This window comes from Macaca fascicularis, chromosome 10 (assembly GCF_037993035.2).
Source record: "Macaca fascicularis isolate 582-1 chromosome 10, T2T-MFA8v1.1".
NCBI lineage: Eukaryota > Metazoa > Chordata > Mammalia > Primates > Cercopithecidae > Macaca > Macaca fascicularis.
The window spans coordinates 9,944,827-9,965,517 of record NC_088384.1 but is presented as its reverse complement, the minus strand read 5'-3'; the positions used below and the strand labels follow the sequence as shown (position 1 = coordinate 9,965,517).

Sequence of the window (20,691 nt, the reverse complement as noted above, 5' to 3'; positions counted from 1 at the left end):
AATTCATGCCACCACAGCTGGCTAATTTTTTTATTTTTTATTTTTTTTGGAGAGACGGGATCTCACCATGTTACCCAGGCTGGTCTTGAATTCCTGGGCTCAAATGATCCAGCCTCCTTGGCCCTGCAAAGTATTGGGATTACAGGCATGAGCCACTGTGCCCTGTCTTGGAAGTAGAACTTATATGTGTGTGTCTCTGCCTCCCCCATTGAGATCTAGTACAGTACCTGACATAGGTCCTCTCATTTAATAAATAGATATGGTTTGGGCTGGGCATAGTGGCTCACACCTGTAATCCCAGCTACTCAGGAGGCTGAGGCAGGAGAATCACTTGAAACTGGGAGGCAGAGGTTGCATTGAGCTGAGATCACGCCACTGCATGCCAGTGACAGTGTGACAGAGACTGCATCTCAAATAATAATAAATAAATAGGTTTAGGTATGCTTTGTGTGTCAGGGATGGTGCTGGGAGGTCAGTTCATTTTTTTTTTTTTTCTTTTTTTGGGTTGGGGGAATAGAGTTGCTCTGGTACCCAGGCTACAGTACAGTGGTGCCATCTTGGCATACGGCATCCTCAAACTCCTGGGCTCAAGCGATCCTCCAGCCTCGGCCTCCCAAGTAGCTGGAACCACAGGTGTGTACCACTGTGCCCAGCTAACTTTTAATTTTTTTATACAGATAGGGTCTTGCCATGTTGTCCAGGCTGGTCTTGAACTCCTGGGCTCAAACAGTCTTGCCTCAGCCTTTCAAAGTGCTGGGATTACAGGCATGAGGCACTGCACCCAGCCTATTTTATTGTTTTTGCAAAGAGGTGCTCACTCTGTTGCACAGGTTGGAGTGCAGTGGCTATTCATAAACACAACCCCCCTCTAAAACAGTTGAAACATCTACCTCTTAGGATTGTTACAGAAGATAAAGTAGTTGACGTGTAAAGTACCTACAGTCACTCAATAAATGTTAATTCCCTGTTGGAGAAGGAGGATATGCCAGGTGAGCCATCTTCCTGCTCCTTAGAAGAGAGCTGATTTTAACTTTGCTGGTGTCATCATCTTAACAGTTATTTTGCATCTCCATGTAGCCTTCCCATGTGATCCTTGTTCTTCTCCTTCAGATCTATGGGAGTCGTCAGATTATACTGGAGAAAGAGGAGACAGAAGAGCTAAAACGATTTGATGATCCAGGTTTGATGCTCATGGGTTTCAAGCCGTTGGTACTGCTGAAGAAACACCATTACCTGAGGCCCTCCCTGTTCGTGTACCCAGAGGAGTCGTTGGTGATTGGTAAGTAGCGTGGACCACGGATGAGTGACTCTAACACACAGTGCAGTTTATGGAGCAGTGCTTTGTAAATGGGCACTGCTTGGACACTGTACAGGAGATGTTAATAGAGTATGTTGAAAGTGTTTCAAGCTCTACCTGGTGCAGTGGCTCATGCCTGTAATCCTAGCACTTTGGGAGGCCAAGGCAGATGGATCACCTGAGGTCAGGATGAGCCTGGCCAACATGGTGAAACCTCATCTCTACTAAAAATACAAAATTTAGCCAGACCTGGTGGCTTGCGCCTGTGATCCCAGCTACCTGGGAGGCTGAGGCACGAAAATCACTTGAATCTGAAAGACAGAGGTTGCAGTGAGCTGAGATCACACCACTGCATTCCAGCCTGGGCGATAGAGTGAGACTGTCTCAAAAAAAAAAACCAAAAGTGTTTCAAGCTCAAATTTTGGAAATGTGGGAATAAAGAAAGTTAAACAGATTTCTTTTTTTTTTATTTGGAGATGGAGTTTTACTCTTGTCAGCGAGAGTAGAATGCAGTTGTGCAATTTCGGCTCACTGCAACATCTGCCTCACGGATGAGGACTGTGGAATTCAGCTTTATAAATTTTTTTTAATTTACTTTTTATTTATTTATTTATTTATTTATTTATTTATTTATTTATTTATTTATTTTTGAGACAGAGTCTCACCCTGTCATCCAGGCTGGAGTGCAATGGCCCGATCTTGGCTCACTGCAACCTCCGCCCCCCTGGTTCAAATGATTCTTCTTCCTCAGCCTCTCGAGTAGTTGGGATTACAGGAACCCGCTACCACGTGTACCTAATTTTTGTATTTTTAGTAGAGATGGGGTTTCACCTTTTTGACCAGTCTGGTCTCAAACTCGACCTCGTGATTCACCCATCTCGGCCTCCCAGAGTGCTGAGATTATAGATGTGAGCCACTGTGCCCGGCCTTATTTATATTTATATATATTTTTGTTGTTGTTGTTGTTGCCCAGGCTGGAGTGAAGTGGTGCAGTCTCGGCTCACTGCAACCTCCGTCCCCTAGGTTCAAGCGACTCTCCTGCCTGAGCCTCCCAAGTAGCTGTTATAGGTGCATGCCACCATGCCCGGCTTAAATTCTCTATTTTTAGTAGAGATGGGGTTTCACCATGTTGGCCAGGCTTGTCTCGAACTCCTGACCTTAGGCGATCCACCCGCCTTGGCCTCTCACAGTGCTGGGATTACAGGCGTGAGCCACCACATCCAGCCTGGAATTTAGCTTTTTAAAAACAGTTTCCCATGTAATTCTTTGAAGCATCAGATAAGAGAGCAGAAAGCAAACAAAACCAAAATAAGCCCACAACTTTTTCTCTAGTGTTGGAAATTAAAGAGGTTGTGAACCTTGTCGTTGTGTTTATTTGTGCAGTCTAGATCCTTTCTTCCTCTGTGCTACTGCTCATGAACACCCCAAATTTGACTTAATTGGTTTTCATTAGTAACTGGGGTCATGTCATTAACCTAGTGTCAGTAAAAGTGAATTGACATTAATAATTTACTTTTTTTTTTTTTTTTTGAGACAGTCTCACTCTGTCACCCAGGCTGGAGTCCAGTGGCACCATCTTGGCTCACTGTAGCCTCAAGCTCCCAGGCTCAGGTGATTCTCCCACCTCAGCCTCTCGAGCAACTGAGACTACAGGCCCGCACCTACATGTCCAGCTAATCTTTTGTATTTTTAGTAGAGACAGGGTTTTGCTGTGTTGGACAGGCTGGTCTCGAACTCCTGGGCTCAAGCAATCCACCTGTCTTGGCCTCCCAGAGTGCTGGGACTGTAAACGTGAGCCACCTCACCTGGCCAATAATTCACTTTCTGTTTGTTTGTTTGTTTTAAAACAGTCTTGCTCTGTTGTCCAGGCTGAAGTGCAGTGGCGAGGTCTTGGCTCGCTGCAAGCTCCGCCTCCTGGGTTCAAGCGATTCTTCTGCCTCAGCCTCCCAAGTAGCTGGGACTACAGGCACGCACCACCATGCCCAGCTAATTTTTGTATTTTTAGTAGAGACGGGGTTTCACCATATTGGCCAGGTTGATCTCGAACTCCTGACCTCGTGATCCGCCTGCCTGTACCTCCCAAAGTGCTGGGATTACAGGCGTGAGCCACTATGCCTGGCCATAATTCCCTTTCTTAAGTGGAATGTTGGGGGCTTCTAAACCTCTTACTCCTTTTAAAAATTTTCCTTTCTGTGTCTCTGCTGCCCCTGTTTTCCCCTCAGCTGGGGGTTCTCCAACCCTTACCTGTTGAGATATTATAAGCCCTTTAAAGGCTTGGTGTGGTGGCTCATGCCTGTAATCCCAACACTTTGGGAGGCTGAGGCTGGAGGATCAGTTGAGCCCAGGAGTTGGAGACCAGTGAGGGTGACTTAGAGAGACCTTGTCTCTACAAAAACTCTTAAAACTAGCTGGGTGTGGTGGTGTATGACTGTAGTCCCAGTTATTCAGGAAGCAGAGGTGGGAAGATCGCTTGAGCTTGGGAGGTCAAGGCTGCAGTGAGTTGTGATTGCAGCACTGCACTCTATCCTGGGTGACAGAGCGAGACCCTGTCTCAAATAAATAAATAATAAAATTAAAATAAGCCCTTTAAAGAAAATGGAAGAGAAACTGTAGGGCTAAAAGAGAAGAAAGGAGGAAACCGTTTTAGGAGGCTGGTCACTGGGCTTTTTGTTTTCTAGGGAGCTCAACCTTGTTCAGTGCTCTGCTCATCAAGTGTCTGGAGAAGGAGGTTGCAGCATTGTGCAGATACACACCCCGCAGGAACATCCCCCCTTATTTTGTGGCTTTGGTGCCACAGGACGAAGAGTTGGATGACCAGAAAATTCAGGTGACTCCTCCAGGTATGTGGCAGACATATTTCCAGGGCTTCTGAACTTTGCCCATACTTTAGAATCATCCATGGGCCCCTAATGCAGACCTACTGAATCATAGTCTCTGGGAATGGGGCTTAAAAATGTCTATTTTTTAGCTTTCTTGGGTGAATTTAATGCACAGACAGATGAGGCCACTAAATATAGTTATGGGGTGCACAGCATGCGCAGCCATACAAGGCTGATCTGCAGCTGGGATAGAGAAGTGTCTGCTTAGGGGACTGTTTGCAGATTACTGACACAAGTTCTTGTTACCTCATTGCCGACGCCTTTCTTTCCAAAGCCATTGTTTGGCACCCTTGTAATGTCTAATGTTTGGTTTAGTTCCTGTACAAACCAGCCGTGGGGTTTGCCAAGATAGTGAGGTAAAGCAGAAAGACCATGGATTTTAAAGTCAGATTTGACTTTATCTTGTGCTTATGTGTCTGGAAGCCTGCTTGCTTTTGTTTTGGGGCCCATCTCTGCTGCTTGTTAGCTGGTCAACGTGGGCAAGTAATTTAACCTTTCTATTTAATATTTCTTAGCTACAAAGATGGGTGTTCTGGAGCACCTTTCCTTTGGGGTGGTTTTACATTTAAGATGCATTACTGTAGTTTTAACTTTGATCCTCAGCATGTTCAGGAGTGCTCAGTTACTAAGCTATTATCTCTCGGCTCCAAATTCACCATTTTATGCTCTGCACTGCTGAGGCTGAGATGATCCAGACCTAATTTCATCTTTCACGGCTGGCTCTCAGGCTGTGTCTATAGTGGGTGCTAGAGGGAGACCAAAGGGCAGAGGAGAGGTGAGGGACTTGCTTCTTCCTGTTTGCTCAGTGTGGTCAGCATTGTTTGCAAAGGCTTTCACTTGGTAGCAGCAGTTAGTTACAGAGCCTAGATTTTTTAGTCCTTCCAGAACCAGCCAGTAATTGAACTAAAATCAGCCTGATAACCCTTACCTGTTTCCTTTTATTTATCATGTGGTAGAGGGTAAGGAAAAAAGGGGCGAGGGTGAAGCTCAGAGGAGGCCCCCATGGAGCTGGGATTTAGCCCTCCAGGGAGGAGGCACTGTCCAGCTAGCTCTGGATGTATCAAAAAAGCTGGAGACTGGAACCAACTGCTGCCAGGTAAAGGGTCTCTGCTGGGGCAGTACAGACAGGAACAGTAAATACAGGAGGGCCACAACCACAGTTTTGCTTTCTGCAATTTCAGTTACCCATAGTCAACCATGGTCCAAAAATTTTAAATGGAAAATTCCAGAAAAAGTTTAAAAGCACAATCCCACCTGGGGCAGGAATCATCCATTTGTTAAGCATCTTCCCACTGTAAATGCTACCCACCGGTTAGTCACTTAGTAGCTGTCTTGGTTATCAGATTGACTGTCAAGGTGTAAGACGTATTACAGTGCTTGTGTTCAGGTCACCTTATTTAATAATGGCCCCAAAGCACAAGTATGGTGCTGGCAATTTGGATATACTAAAGAGAAAGTCATAAAGTGCTTCTTTTAAATGAAAAGATGAGAGATCTTGACTTTAATGAAGAAAAAAATATCATATGCTGAGGTTGCTAAGATATACGGTAAGAAGGAGTCTTCTATCCACAAAATTGTTAAGAAGGAAAAAGAAATTTCATCTTAGTGGCCGGGCGTGGTGGCTCACGCCTATAATCCCAGCACTTTGGGAGGCCTAGCCAAGTGGATCACGAGGTCAGGAGATCGAGACCATCCTGGCTAACACGGTGAATCCCCATCTCTACTAAAAGTACAAAAAATTAGCCGGGTGTGGTGGCAGTCACCTGTAGTCCCAGCTACTTGGGAGGCTGAAGCAGGAGAATGGCGTGAACCTGGGAGGCAGAGTTTGCAGTGAGCTGAGATTGTGCCACTGCACTCCAGCCTGGGTGACAGAGCGAGACTCTGTCTCAAAAAAAGCCTGGGCGTAGTAGCTCACGCCTCTAATCCCAGCACTTTGGGAGGCTGAAGCCGGTGGATCATGAGGTCAGGAGATTGAGACCATCCTGGCTAACACAGTGAAACCCTGTCTCTACTAAAAATACAAAAAATTAGCCGGGTATGGTGGGTGCCTGTAGTCCCAGCTACTCGGGAGGCTGAGGCAGGAGAATGGTGTGAACCTGGGAGGTGGAGCTTGCAGTGAGCCGAGATCACGCCGCTGCACTATAACCTGGGTGACAGAGCACGACTCTGTCTCAAAAAAAAAAAAAAAGAAGAAATTCATCTTAGTTTTTTTCTTTCCTTTTTTTACATAAATTGAGACAGGGTCTCACTGTGTTACCCAGGCTGGTCTCGAACTCCTGAGCTGAAGTGATCGTCCTGCTTCAGCCTCCCAAAGTGCTGTGCTTACCGACGTGAGCCACCATGCCCGGCCCAAGCTGGTTTTGCTCTTGCACCTCAAACTGTAAAAGTTACTGCCACAGTACATGAGAAGTGCTTAGTTAAAATAGAAAAGGAGGCCAGGCACCGTGGCTAATGCCTATAATCCTAGCACTTTGGGAGGCTGAGGCAGATGGATCACTTGAGCCCAGGAGTTTGAGACAGCCTGAACAACATGGTGAAACTCCTCTGCAAAAAATACAAAAAGTTAGCCAGGTGTGGTGGTGGTCACCTGTAGTCCCGGCCACTTGATAGGCTACTTGAGTCTGAGAGGTAGAGGCTACAGTAAGCTGTGATGACACCACTGCATTCCAGCCTGGGTGATAGCAAGACCCTGTCTCAAAAAAAGATGAAGGCTGGGCGCGGTGGCTCACGCCTGTAATCACAGCCCTTTGGGAGGCTGAGGTGGGCAGATCCCCTGAGATCAGGAGTTTGAGACCAGCCTGACCAACATGGCGAAACCCCGTCTCTACTAAAAGTACAAGAATTAGCCGGGTGTGGTGGTGCATACCTGTAATCCCAGCTATTCAGGAGGCTGAGGCAGGAGAACCGCTTGAACCTGGGAGGCGGAGGTTGCAGCGAGCCGAGATTGCGCCACTGCATTCCAGTCTGGGTGACAAGAATGAAACTCCATCTCAAAAAAAGAAAAAAACGTTAAATATTAAATGTATGAATGTACAACATGGACAGAAACATGTTTTAATTGATGGCAGTCAGGTTTGGTGCTGTCCGAGGTTTCGAGTATTCTCTGGGGTTCTTCAAACATATTCTCCAGGGATAAAGGATCTACAGTATACAGGAAGGGGCACCCCTCCTCCCTTGCAGTCCTCTGGAAAATGCAGAGGGAGTCTGTTAGGCAGATAATAACAAAAACCAGCTGGTGAAGTTCGAGAAATAGGGCCTACAGGGCCCCGGCCCCAGCACCACAGGATATAGAAGGAGGAATTTGGAGCTGAGAAACAAGTGACTGCAACACTTGAAGTCAAATGAAAGAAAATTTATCTCCCTTCTTCAGGCTTCCAGCTGGTCTTTTTACCCTTTGCTGATGATAAAAGGAAGATGCCCTTTACTGAAAAAATCATGGCAACTCCAGAGCAGGTGGACAAGATGAAGGCTATCGTTGAGAAGCTTCGCTTCACATACAGGTGAGTCAATCTCAGACCTTCTGGAACTGCCTCTGGAGTTGAAAGTCTTATTAGAAATTTAGCTTGGGCATAGGCCAAGAGAATGACACTACTCTTCAGCAAACTGACAGATTACTACTTGTTATTAATAGTTTTTTGAAAGCCATATAGATAATGGAAGCTTTTATTATATTGGAGACTCTGGGATTTTGTGGTTGCTGTGTTGTGCTGTACTTAGCCAGATTAGTTGGTTGAACAAATTCAAAAAAATAGCGGGATTCTTAGTCGCCCTTCTCCTTGCTTGTTTGTGTTATTCCACAAGGAGCAAAAGTAAATAAATCTAGTGTAAATTGTTACAGGCTTAAAAGAATGATTAAGTAATTCAAGTCATTCCCTCTCACATATATAATAGACCAACTCTCAAAGGCTGCATAATGGGACACTAAACATAATTTTTTTCACATACCATTTTTTTTAAAAATTTTATTTTAATTATTTTGAGACAGGGTCTCTGTCACCCAGGTTTGAGTGCAGCGGTGTTATCGTAGCTCACTGCAGCCTTGACCTCCCTGGGCTCAGGTGATTCTCCCACCTCAGACTCCAGAGTAGCTGGGACCATAGCCTTGCACCACCACGCCTGACTAATTTTTGTATTTTTTGTAGAGATGGGGTTTCACCATGTTGCCCAGCTGGTCTCAAACTCCTTTGCTCAAGCCATCCGCCTGCCTCAGCTTCTCAAAGTGCTGGATTACAGGCGTGAGCCAGGGTGCCCAGCCAGGTTTGCTTTTTAAGTTGAGACGAAGTCTGGCTCTGCCATCCAGGCTGGGGTACAGTGGCATGATCATGGCTCACTGCAGCCTCGATCTCCTGGACTCAAGCAGTCTTCCTACCTAAGCCTTCTGAGTAGCTGGGACCACAGGCGTGCACCAACATGCCTGGCTGATTTTTAAACTTTTTGTAGAGACAGGGTCTCACCATGTTGCCCAAGCTGGTCTCGAACTGCTGGACTCAAACATTCCGCCTACCTTGGACTACCAAAGTGCTGGGATTACAGGCATGAGCTACTGCACCTGACCTCAACTGTTTTACTTGGGGTGTTTTTCTCAGCTCACCCCGGACCTGTAGTATCTCTAGTGGTTTTATTCTTATTTTTTCAGTGTTTAAATTGTCATGTTTCAATTGAGTTATATTATTGTTTTAACAGAAGTGACAGCTTTGAGAACCCCGTGCTGCAGCAGCACTTCAGGAACCTGGAGGCCTTGGCTTTGGATTTGATGGAGCCGGAACAAGCAGTGGACCTGACATGTAAGGAGGTTGAATCGAGTAGTTCTTTTCATGGGAGGCTTTCTTACTGGTTCCACTCTGAACCAGTAATTTAGGTGCATTTCCCAGTACTCTTTAAACACTTAACCTCATTGCCCAGACCCCCTCTTTTTGGGAGCTTTTCTAGACCAGCTTAAACAGCCAGGGACCAGATTTGGCTGGTTCTGTAGTGAGAGGAGGAGAGTGGCAGGCTCCTGAGACTGCCTCTGAACTAAGCCACTCTGTGACTACCTGCTAGTGAAAGTTAAAAAATAATGTAAGAGGCCCAGCATGGTGGCTCATGCCTGTAATCCCAGCACTTTGGGAGGCTGAGGCAGGTGGATCACGAGGTCGAGAGATTGAGACCATCCTGGCCAACATGGTGAAACTCTATCTCTACTAAATAAAAAAAATGAGCTGGTTGTGGTGGTGTGGGCCTGTAGTCCCAGCTACTCAGGAGGCTGAGGCAGGGGGATCGGTTGAACCCAGGAGGCAGAGGTTGCAGTGAGCTGAGATCACACCACTGCACTCCAGCCTGGTGACAGAGCGAGACACCGTCTCAAAAAACAAAACAAACAAGCAAAAATAATAGGAGATGAGTGGTGGATTTGGGTTTAGAATCCAGTGACTCCCGGCCTACCTCTGCCTCCTGGGTTCATACTCTTCTCGTGCCTCAGTCTCCCGAGTAGTTGGCCCCTGCCCAGCTAATTTTTAGTAGAGATGGGATTTTGCCATGATGACCCGACTGGTCTCAGAATGATCTATTTTACATTAGACAAAATAGCCCCAGTGTTAAAAGCAGAAGAGTTATTGGACCATTGTTACTGTGGCACCTGCTTAGCTGTGTCTGGTGGAAGAGAAACGTTTCGAGCTAAACAGCCCATCTGCTCCTCTCAGGCCTTAGGCAAATTCGGAAGTCAGTGGCTTAGTGCCTAGAAAGGTAGTTTAGGACACAGGCTTTGGAGGTGACTGATGTCTATTTGAATCTCAGCTCTGCTACTTATTAATTGAGTAGCTTTGGGGATATTACTTAATCCCTCTGAGACCTGGTTTCATTTTTGGTAAAATGTGGATAATGATATTGTTCTTACAAGGTGTTAACAAAATGTAGGCCCTGACACTCAGTAAGTGCTCAGAACACAACCATTCTCTTTAGTCCACAGCTATTCCATTCCCAGGATCTCAACTCCTTACGTTCTGGCATCCAGCCCTGTAAGTTCATGGAAAGTCCTATTTTCTCTCCCTACCTCTATTTTCAAAACAGTTAGCTTGGCTGCCCTAATTTTTTTTTCTTTTTTTTTTTTGAGACAGAGTCTTGCTGTGTTTCCCAGGCTGCAGGGCAGTGGTGTGATCTCGGCTCGCTGCAGCCTCCGCCTCCTGGGTTCAAGCAATTCTCCTGCCTCAGCATCCTGAGTACCTGGGATTACAGGTGCTTGCCACCACACCCAGCTAATTTTTTTTTTTTTGAGATGGAGTATCGCCCTGTCGCCCAGGCTGGAGTACAGTGGCGCGATCTCCGCTCACTGTAAGCCCCGCCTCCTGGGTTCACACCGTTCTCCTGCCTCAGCTTCCCAAGTAGCTGGGACTACAGGCGCCCGCCAACACGCTCGGCTAATTTTTTCGTATTTTTAGTAGAGACGGGGTTTCACCGTGTTAGCCTGGATGGTCTCTATCTCTTGACTTCGTGATCCGCCTGCCTCGGCCTCCCAAAGTGCTAGGATTATAGCATGAGCCACTGCGCCCAGCCTGCCCTTATATTTCTTATAACCTAAATGACCCAGGTTTCTATCCTCAGCCCTCTCTTCTCTGCCTTCTTGTTTTCTTATCCACTCCCAGATCCTCAGTTGCCACGTCATGGCCGTGACCCCCAGGCCTATGTCTCCAGCCCTGTCCTTTCTTCTGAACTCTTGGCTGGAACCTCCAGCTACCTGGTCAGTGTCTACTGTAGGACCTGGATATCCTTCTGCGCAAACATCTGAACCTTTGACTCTTTCCTCTTTTACATCCCTCAGTCTTTTCTAATCAAATGCCTGTATATTTCCCTCTAACACCATTTTATGCTTCTTTTTAAATATTTATTAAAGATTGGAAGTTGTTTTCCCACTCTCTTCTCAGCTTTGTGACACTGTACCACTAGGGTTTTCATCCTGTGCTGGTGGAAACCCTCTGACTCCTTTCCTGGACCTGCTTCCCTTCTTCTACAGGGCTGCTCTGAGTGACTGAGCCCCAGCTTCCTCTCACATTCCACTTCTCCCCTGCTGCCCTCAGCAGGTTACACTGGCAGTTCTCAAAGTGTGATCCCTAGACGGGCAGCCTCAATGTCACCAGGGCATTTGTGAGAAATGCAAATTATTGAGCCCTCTCCCAAGCTGATTGAATCTGATGCTTAGGTGGGTGCCCAGAAACTTGTGGTTTTCTTTGTTGTTGTTGTTTTGGAACGGAGTCTCACTCTGTCGCCCAGGCTGGAGTGCAGTGGCACGATTTCAGCTCACTGCAAGCTCCGCCTCCTGGGTTCACTCCATTCTCCTGCCTCAGCCTCCTGAGTAGCTGGCACTACGGGCACTTGCCACCACGCCCGGCTAATTTTTTTGTATTTTTAGTAGAGACGGGGTTTCACCATGTTAACCAGGATGATCTCGATCTCCTGACTCTGTTATCTGCCTGTTTTGCGTCTTGGCCTCCCAAAGTGCTGGGATAACAGGTGTGAGCCACCACATGCGGCCAGAAACTTGTGTTTTAACAAGCCTTCCAGGCGGTTCTAAGACATGCCACTACTTTTTTTTTTTTTTGACATGGAGTCTGGCTGTGTAGCCCAGACTGGAGTGCAGTGGCGCAATCTCGGCTCACTACAAGCTCTGCCTCCCGGGTTCATGCCATTCTCCTGCCTCAGCCTCCCGAGTAGGTGGGACTACAGGCGCCTGCCACCACGCCCGGCTGATTTTTTGTAGTTTTAGTAGAGACGGGGTTTCACCGTGTTAGCCAGGATGGTCTTGATCTCCTGACCTCGTGATCCACTCGCCTTGGCCTCCCAAAGTGCTGGGATTACAAGCTGGAGCCACAGTGCCCGGCCTATTTTGTGTTTTTATTAGCAATTGGGTTTCGCCATATTGGCCAGGCTGGTGTCAAACTCCTGACCTCAAGTGATCCACCTGTCTCGGCCTCCCGAAATGCTGGGATTACAGGCATAAGCCACTGTGCTTAGTACTTTTATTTTTATTTTTAGTACTGAGCATTGGCTGGACCTCAGTGCATTAATTAATTAATTAATTAATTTGAGACAGGTTCTCACTCTGTCACTCAGTCTGAAGTGCAGTGACGGGATCTCAACTCACTGAAACCTTCGCCTCCCAGGCCCAAGCAATTCTCCTGTCTCAGCCTCTCAAGTAGCTGGGATTACAGGTGCCTGCCACCATGCCTGGCTAATTTTTGTATTTTTTAGTAGAGATGGGGTTTCACCATATTGGCCAGGCTTATCTCGAACTCCTGACCTTAGGTGATCCACCTGCCTTGGCCTCCCAAAGTGCTGGGATTATAGGCATGAGCCACTGTGCCCGGCCTCTCAGTACTTTTAAAACTCTACAGATGATTCCCAGGTTGGGAGCCAGTGCTCTTGCAGAGGTTCCCATGATGTGGAACAGGAGGCTTCTGATGCAGCAGGAGCACAGTTGGGCTCCAGCATTGTGCCATCTTGTAGTTACACCAGCAACGGCTCCCCTCCGTGCTTGGCAAATATGGGCATGTGAGCTGCCCATCTCATCACCCTTGCCCTTAATGTGAGACAGCTCATGTCAGAAGCTTGATTTAACCATGTAGTTGTAAGCTAACAAAAAAGGAAACAAAAATATGATCTTTCCTCCAAAGTTGCCTTTTCCTGTCATACTTGCTCCCCCTGTTTCAGCCAGTCATCTCCCCATCCCACTCCTATTCTTCTTACGTTCTGGTATCCAGCTCTGTAATTTCAGTTAAACAATAAATCCTATTATATCAGTAAGTCCTGCCAGTTCTGTCACTTCTCATGTTTATGGGTCCTCTCACCCACACCCCACTTCACCTGTCTCTCTAACCCTCTTTCAGTTCACCCTCCACGCAGCTATCAGGGGGTTCTTTGGATAAGGCCTAATTCCTTGGCAGGCATTCAAGCTTCTATGACCTCACCATGCCCATCTTTCCCACCTCTCTACTGGCCCTGTCCTCCTTAACACCCTACCTTCCAGCTATATGTCACCTGCTATTTCTCACCTGATGCCTTCTGCTGCTTATCTTTCACCATCCCTCCTGTGTTACAGTGTGCCTGTATAGTTGCTTCTTGCATGGTGTTGCCCAACTCCACTGCATCATTTTTATCCACCTCCTTACTCTCACTGGGCTGTGAAGAGTGAAACCCCATCTCTACTAAAAATACAAAAAAATTAGCCGGGCGCGGTGGTGGGTGCCTGTTGTCCCAGGAGGCTGAGGCAGGAGAATTGCTTGAACACGGGAGGGGGAGGTTCCAGTGAGCTGAGATCATGTCACTGCACTCCAGCCTGGGTGACAGAGTGAGACTCCGTCTCAAAAAAAATAAATAAAAACTGGGGACAAATTTACCTATTTTATAGGTTGTTAGAAGGAGTAAAGAGAGTAAGTTTAAAGCATTTACAACAGTGCCTGGCGGTAGGTAGTATGTGTGATTACAGTAAATGCAGGTGTTGGAAGGTACTTGGTAAATGCTGGAAAGACCTTTCCCGAGACCCCTCCCACCCCAGCAGTTAGGTGCTCTGTCTTCTGGTTCTCAGAGAGTTGGAACTGGACAGCAAGCTGGGGCTCGTGACTCACCAGGCCACTCTTCTGTGTTTTGATTTTCCAGTGCCCAAGGTTGAAGCAATGAATAAAAGACTGGGCTCCTTGGTGGATGAGTTTAAGGAGCTTGTTTACCCACCAGATTACAATCCTGAAGGGAAAGTTACCAAGAGAAAACACGGTGAGGAGCTGAATGTGGACATGTGGGCTATTTTAAAAAATTGCTTTTATGATGGTCTTATCACAGTGGGCAGTATCCTTTCAGAAATATCTATTCACACTCTAGTTAAAATGGCTTTTATCCAAAAAACAGGCAATAACAAATGATGGCAAGGATGTGGAGAAAAGGGAACCCTCACACAGTGTTGGTGGGAATGTAAATTAGTACAGCCACTATTATGGAGAAGAGTTTGGGGTTTCCTCAAAACGTGAAAAGTAGAGCTACCATATGATCCAGCATACCATATGATCCAGTATGTATCCAAAAGAAATCAGCGTATCAAAGAGAGATGTGCACTCCCATGTTTATTGCAGCACCATTCACAGTAGTCAAGATTGAGTGTATCAGCAGATGACTGGATAAAGAAAATGTGGTACACATACACAATGGAGTACTATTCAGCCATAAAAAAGAATGAGATCCTGTCACTTGCAATAATAAGTAAGCCAGGCTCAGAAAGATATTTGCATGTTCTCACTTATTTGTGGAATCTAAAAATCAAAACAATTGAACTCATGGAGATAGAGCATAGAAGGATGGTTACCAGAGGCTGAGAAGGGTAGTGGGTAGTGGGTGGGGCATTGGGGGTTGGTGGGGATGGTTAAAATAGAATGATTAAGATCTATTTGGTAATACAATAGAGTGACCATAGTCAGTAATTTAATTGTACATTTAAAAATAACTAAAGGAATACAATTGGAATGTTTGTAATATAAAAGATAAATGTTGAGGGGATGGATACCCCATTTATGCTGATGTGATTATTTCACATTGCATGCCTGTATCAAAATACCTCATGTACCCCACAAATATATATACCTACTATGTACCCACAAAAATTAAAAATGAAAAAATTTTAGAAAAGAACTGTCAACCATACATATTTATACATACCAACATACATATTTCAGCACAAAATGGAATAATAATCATTGTTTTCTAGTTTGCTATTTTTGTTACTCAGCTATATATGTTGCACAGTTACTTATATCCACACTTACCTATCTATCTCATTTTTTAAAAAATGAGGCTGCAGAGTAGTTCATTGGATAGATATACCAGGTTATTTAACCAGACCTGTATTGACAAGTGGATATGCTGCACTGAATATGCTTTTTCCATTGTGTACTTGTGTGAATAGATCCACAGGATACATTCTTGCAGTGAATTGCTTCCAAAACAGTGATAGATTTACCCTCTATCCAAGAAGGAGTGAGAATGTTTTCCTGTACTCTCACCCTTCCAGGACTTAATTTTTTAAATTTACAATAAAAATGATACAGAAGTTGGCCAGGTGCAGTGGCTCACACCTGTAATCCCAGCACTTTGGGAGGCCGAGGTGGGTGGATCATGAGGTCAGGAGTTCCAGACCAGCCTGGCCAACATAGTGAAACATCATCTCTACTAAAAATACAAAAATTAGCCAGATGTGGTGGTGGACACTTGTAATCCCAACTACCCGGGAGGCTGAGGCAGGAAAATCCCTTGAACCCGGGAGGCAGAGGTTGCAGTGAGCAAGACCATGCCGTTGCACTCCAGCCTCGGTGATAAGAGACGCCATCTCAAAAATGACACAGAAGTTATGTTTTTTTTGTTTTTGTTTTTTCTTTTTTTTAAGACAGTCTTGCTCAGTCACCCAGGCTGGAGTCCAGTGGCTCAATTACAGTTCACTGTAGCCTCAACCTCCTGGGCTTGAGTGATCCTCCAGCCTCAGCCTCCTGAGTAGCTGAGACTTCAGGTGCACACCACCATGGCCTGTTGATTTTATTTCTTGTAGAGGCAGGGTCTCACTGTATTGCCAAGGCTGGTCATGAACCTGTAAAAGGTTTTCGAAGGAAGGAAGGAATGACTTACCAGAGTGAGCAACAGTTTTGGGTAAACTGATGGCATTCACACTACTTGTAATTTCCTCGTAGGTATGATCTGTGTTTCATTTTGCACTTTAAATGAAGCTGCCTTATCGAGATAAGTCTTCCCCATGGTGTCCTAGGCTGGCATCACAGCTTTATGGTTAATTGCAGCCCAGATTATATGAGGGCCCCTGTGCCATGTAGCTGGGATGCCACTTGTAGCATTTCCAGTCACTCCCTCCTGACCTTTCCCCCCAGATAATGATGGTTCTGGAAGCAAAAGGCCCAAGGTGGAGTATTCAGAAGAGGAGCTGAAGACCCACATCAGCAAGGGCACGCTGGGCAAGTTCACTGTGCCCATGCTGAAAGAGGCCTGCCGGGCTTACGGGCTGAAGAGTGGGCTGAAGAAGCAGGAGCTGCTGGAAGCCCTCACCAAGCACTTCCAGGACTGACCAGACACCGCGCGTCCAGCTGCCCTTCCACAGTGTGGCCAGGCTGCCTGGCCTTGTCCTTAGCCAGTTAAAATGTGTTTCTCCTGAGCTAGGAAGAGTCTACCCGACATAAGTTGAGGGACTTTATGTTTTTGAGGCTTTCTGTTGCCATGGTGATGGTGTAGCCCTCCCACTTTGCTGTTCCTTACTTTACTGCCTGAATAAAGAGCCCTAAGTTTGTACTATATACCGTTCTTTCGTGTGAAGGAGAAAGGTGTGTATGCCTTGCATCCAAAACTCACTGGCCATCACTTAGCTTAATTTTCTCTTTCCCTGGGAACACTCATCACCACAATGGAAACAAAACAAGTATCAGCAGGGAGGGTGAGAGTGACAGGTCAGGGCAGGTGAAGGTATTTTGGGAATAAGAAGCCCTAGCAGGATTATATTCTTATCCTCTGTCCTCTAGCCTGTTTTTCTTTAAATGTGTCATGTTAAGGTGTAATCAGATTTCTGAAACAATAAGAAGGTAACACTTTTAGTTCTGGGGCCATTTGGTTCATGAGTAAACAGCAACTCCCTCTCACTGCATTCCTCTTAATGCAACATTAAGTCTTGCAAAAATATACCCATTTTCTGTTGCCCTGAGAATTTGGGTTCCAGAATAAGTGAAATGAAGAGTTACTCCTCTTGTGTTTTGGGGGAGCTGTATCAAGAAGATGAGGAAAGGTCCTAATATTTAAGGAAGGGGAAGAGGATAGGAGTGTCTTTTACCTTTTCTTCCTTTACATCCCTGCTCTGTCCTCCCTGTCTTCTGAAGAATTATCCTGAAGGAAGGAAGGAGAGCATCTGGAATTGTTGGTCTGCTTTTAGGATGTGAGTAAGGGTTTGCAGGTCCTGTGTCCTTCAGGACTAGGATGAGCAGCACCTCGAGGAAGAGAGTGTAGGACATGTCAGTTTACTCCTCTTCAGAGATTCTCAGCTTTGGATTCTTGGCTGTAAGCTTTATAGGGTTTGTTTTTTGTTTTTTTGGTTTTTTGTTTTTTTTTGTAACCTGTTTTTGCTTTTGTTTTTGTTTGAAAGGAGATACTGTATTTTTTTGAATTTCCTTACGTGTGTGGGCAAGAGGGGAAGATAATTCTCCCATTAGATGCTTAGAAATTGTTGAGAAATTGGACCATTGTCCTTAAATGGAGCAAGTTTGGAAACTGGATTCTACAGGGGGTTAATATACCAAGGTAAATTGGAATCACACTAAGTCACAGCCAGTCACCTGCAATAGGAGGACAAGGAGTAGCCCCACTGAGCCCTTGGTATCCAACCCTGGATGCTGGAGCTAGTGAAGAGCAGCCCTGGAGTGAGCCCAGGCTGGCTTTGCTGTGTACACTACGCCCAAGCCTATGCTCCTTTGCCTCCTACTTCCAAAGTGGAAAGAATGAGAGTTCAGGGGTCAAACACCTACCAGAGTCAGGTAGGTGTGTGGATGTTAGACAAATCACCCGAGGTCTGTGCTAAACAGCAACAAAGTGATACTTCTCTGTAAATGAATGATGCCTTCTCTGCCTGCTGAACCCCCCACCCAGGAGAGAAGAAATACCATGTTCCAGTGCAATTGGTTAGGCCTTTGGAAGCTCATGAGGCTGATGTACCAAATTTACGTTTTAGTGCCATCATATATACAAGTGACCTTGGGCAGTTTATGAGGCATTTTTGAGTCTTAGCTTCCACATTCTTATAATAGCGTCACATGGTGAAAATGAGAAAATACATAAAAGAACATGGCACTCTAGGTACAGCTGGCCTTCTGCATCTGCAGGCTGCACATCCATGGATTCAACCTACGTGGATCAAAAATTTGGGGGCCAGGCACGTTGGCTCATGCTGTAATCCCAACACTAGGAGGCCAAGGCAGGCGGATAACGAGGTCAGGAGTTTGAGACCAGCCTGGCCAGCATGGTGAAACCCCATCTCTACTAAAAATACAAAAAATTAGCTGGGCATGATGATGTGCACCTGTAATCCCAGCTACTCGGGGAGGCTAAGGTAGGAGAATCGCTTGAATCTGGGAGGCGGAGGTTGTAGTGAGCTGAGATCGCGCCATTGCACTCCAGCCTGGGCAACACAGTGAAACTCTGTCTTTAAATAAATAAATAAATAAATAAAACTTGGGGGAAAAAAATGGATGGCTACATCTGTACTCTTGCTCTTGTTGCCCAGGCTGGAGTGCCGTGGCGCAATCTTGGCTCCCTGCAACATCTGCCTCCTGGGCTCACACGATTCTCCTGCCTCAGCCTCCCCAGTACTAGGATTACAGGTGCACACCACTGCGCCTGGCTAATTTTTTATTTTTAGTAGAGACGGAGTTTCACCATGTTGGCCAGGCTGCTCTCGAAGTCTTGACCTTAGGTGACCTGCCCGCCCAGGCCTCCCAAAATGCTGGGATTACACGTGTGAGCCACCGTGCCTGGCCAGACTTTAAATTTTGTCATTAGCCGGCCGGACGCGGTGGCTCACGCCTGTAATCCCAGCACTTTGGGAGGCCGAGGAGGGCGGATCACCTGAGGTCAGGAGTTCAAGAGCAGCCTGGCAAACATGGCGAAACCCCGTATCTACTAAAAATATAAAAATTAGCCGGGTGTGGTGGCGTGCACCTGTAATTCCAGCTACTCGGGAGGCTGAGGCAGGAGAATCACTTGAACCCGGGAGAAGGAGGTTGCAGTGAGCCGAGATCACGCCACTGCACTCCAGCCTGGGCGACAGAGCGAGACTCCGTCTCAACGACAAAATTGTCATTATTCCATAAAACAGTATGACAATTATTTACATAGCATTTACATTTTATTAGGTATCGTAAATTATCTAGAGTATTATTTAAAGTATCCGGGAGGCCGTGCGTAACTCATATGCAAATACTGCGTCATATTACATCAGGGACTTGGGCATCCTCGGATTTGGGTATCCGCATGGAGTGCCATGTGGCACTTGACTTCTACCGCGGCCATCGGGCTTCCATCCGCCAGGCGGCGATATAGCCGGCGCGGAGCGCGGACCTGGACCTGCGCATGCACGCCACAGAGGAGGCGGGCCGGGTTCCCGGACCTGGGAGCCATAAGCGGAAGGGTCTGGTGGGCTAAGCTGAGCTGCACCCGGGTGCCTTCCGGCCGCCGCAGCAGCTCGAGAACACGAATCCGTTTGGCCAAAAGTGAAACAAATACACGGATGCACATATGTCTGTTTACTTCTAGGCCAGGTGCAGAGGGAACGTCTGGAATGGCACTCATCGAAAGCTGCGGTTACGTGGGAAGATGAGCCTTTTACCTCTCAGCGTTTCCCCTTCTGTAATGTCTTGTTTTAATGTCTTATTGAAAACCAGAAGAGGCCGGGCGCGGTGGCTCATGCCTGTAATCCCACCAGTTTGGGAGGCTGAGGAGGGTGGATCACCTGAGGTCAGGAGTTCCAGACCAGCCTGGCCAACATGATAAAACCCCATCTCTACTAAAAGTACAAAAGTTAGCTGGGCATGGTGGCGTGCGTCTGTAATCCCAGCTACTCAGGAGGCTGAGGAAGGAGAATCATTTAAACCCGGGAGGCGGAGGTTGCAGTGAGCTGAGATTGATTGCTCCACTGCATTCCAACATTGGTGACAGAGCGAGACTGTCTCTAAAAAAAAAAAAAAAAAGGCCGGGCGCGGTGGCTCAAGCCTGTAATCCCAGCACTTTGGGAGGCCGAGACGGGCGGATCACGAGGTCAGGAGATCGAGAGACGATACCGGCTAACACGGTGAAACCTCGTCTCTACTAAAAAATACAAAAAACTAGCCGGGCGAGGTGGCGGGCGCCTGTAGTCCCAGCTACTCGGGAGGCTGAGGCAGGAGAATGGCGTAAACCTGGGAGGCGGAGCTTGCAGTGAGCTGAGATCCGGCCACTGCACTCCAGCCTGGGTGACAGCCAGACTCCGTCTCAAAAAAAAAAAAAAAGAAGTAATGTATTATTTAATGACAGAGATAAGTTCTGAAAAATGCATTGTTAGGGAATTTCATCACTGTGTAAACACCATAGAGTATACTTACAAAAACCGGCTGGGCGCGGTGGCTCACGCCTGTAATCCCAGCACTTTGGGAGGCCAAGGTGGGCGGATCAAGAGGTCAGGAGATCGAGACCATCCTGACCAACAAGGGGAAACCCTGTCTCTACTAAGAATACAAAAATTAGCTGGGTGTGGTGTCGTGCTCCTGTAGTCCCAGCTACTCAGGAAGCTGAGGCAGGAGAATCGCTTGAACCCAGGAGGCAGAGGTTGCAGTGAGCTGAGATTACACCACTGCACTCCAGCCTGGGCGACAGGGCGAGACTGTCTCAAACAAACAAACAAAAACCCTAGATGGAATAGCCTACTATACATACACCTAGGCTACAAACCTGTACTGCATGTTACTGAACACTGTAGGCAACTGTAACACA

At 46.6% G+C, this 20,691-nt stretch overlaps 1 protein-coding gene across 3 annotated transcripts in view; it reads left to right on the top strand.

Moving 5' to 3' along the window:
* Positions 1–16,481, top strand: part of XRCC6 (X-ray repair cross complementing 6) — a 65,657-nt gene extending 49,176 nt beyond the window's left edge. For all 3 annotated transcript variants that reach the window (XM_065522085.1, XM_005567141.5, XM_045363535.3), the window contains exons 8-13: positions 1,111–1,279; positions 3,976–4,137; positions 7,547–7,676; positions 8,860–8,960; positions 13,801–13,914; positions 16,062–16,481. In XM_065522085.1, coding sequence (XP_065378157.1) covers positions 1,111–1,279; positions 3,976–4,137; positions 7,547–7,676; positions 8,860–8,960; positions 13,801–13,914; positions 16,062–16,255 — 870 coding nt within the window. In that variant the 3' untranslated portion in view covers positions 16,256–16,481. The remainder of the gene's footprint in view (positions 1–1,110; positions 1,280–3,975; positions 4,138–7,546; positions 7,677–8,859; positions 8,961–13,800; positions 13,915–16,061) is intronic.
* The last annotated feature ends 4,210 nt before the right edge of the window (positions 16,482–20,691 follow it).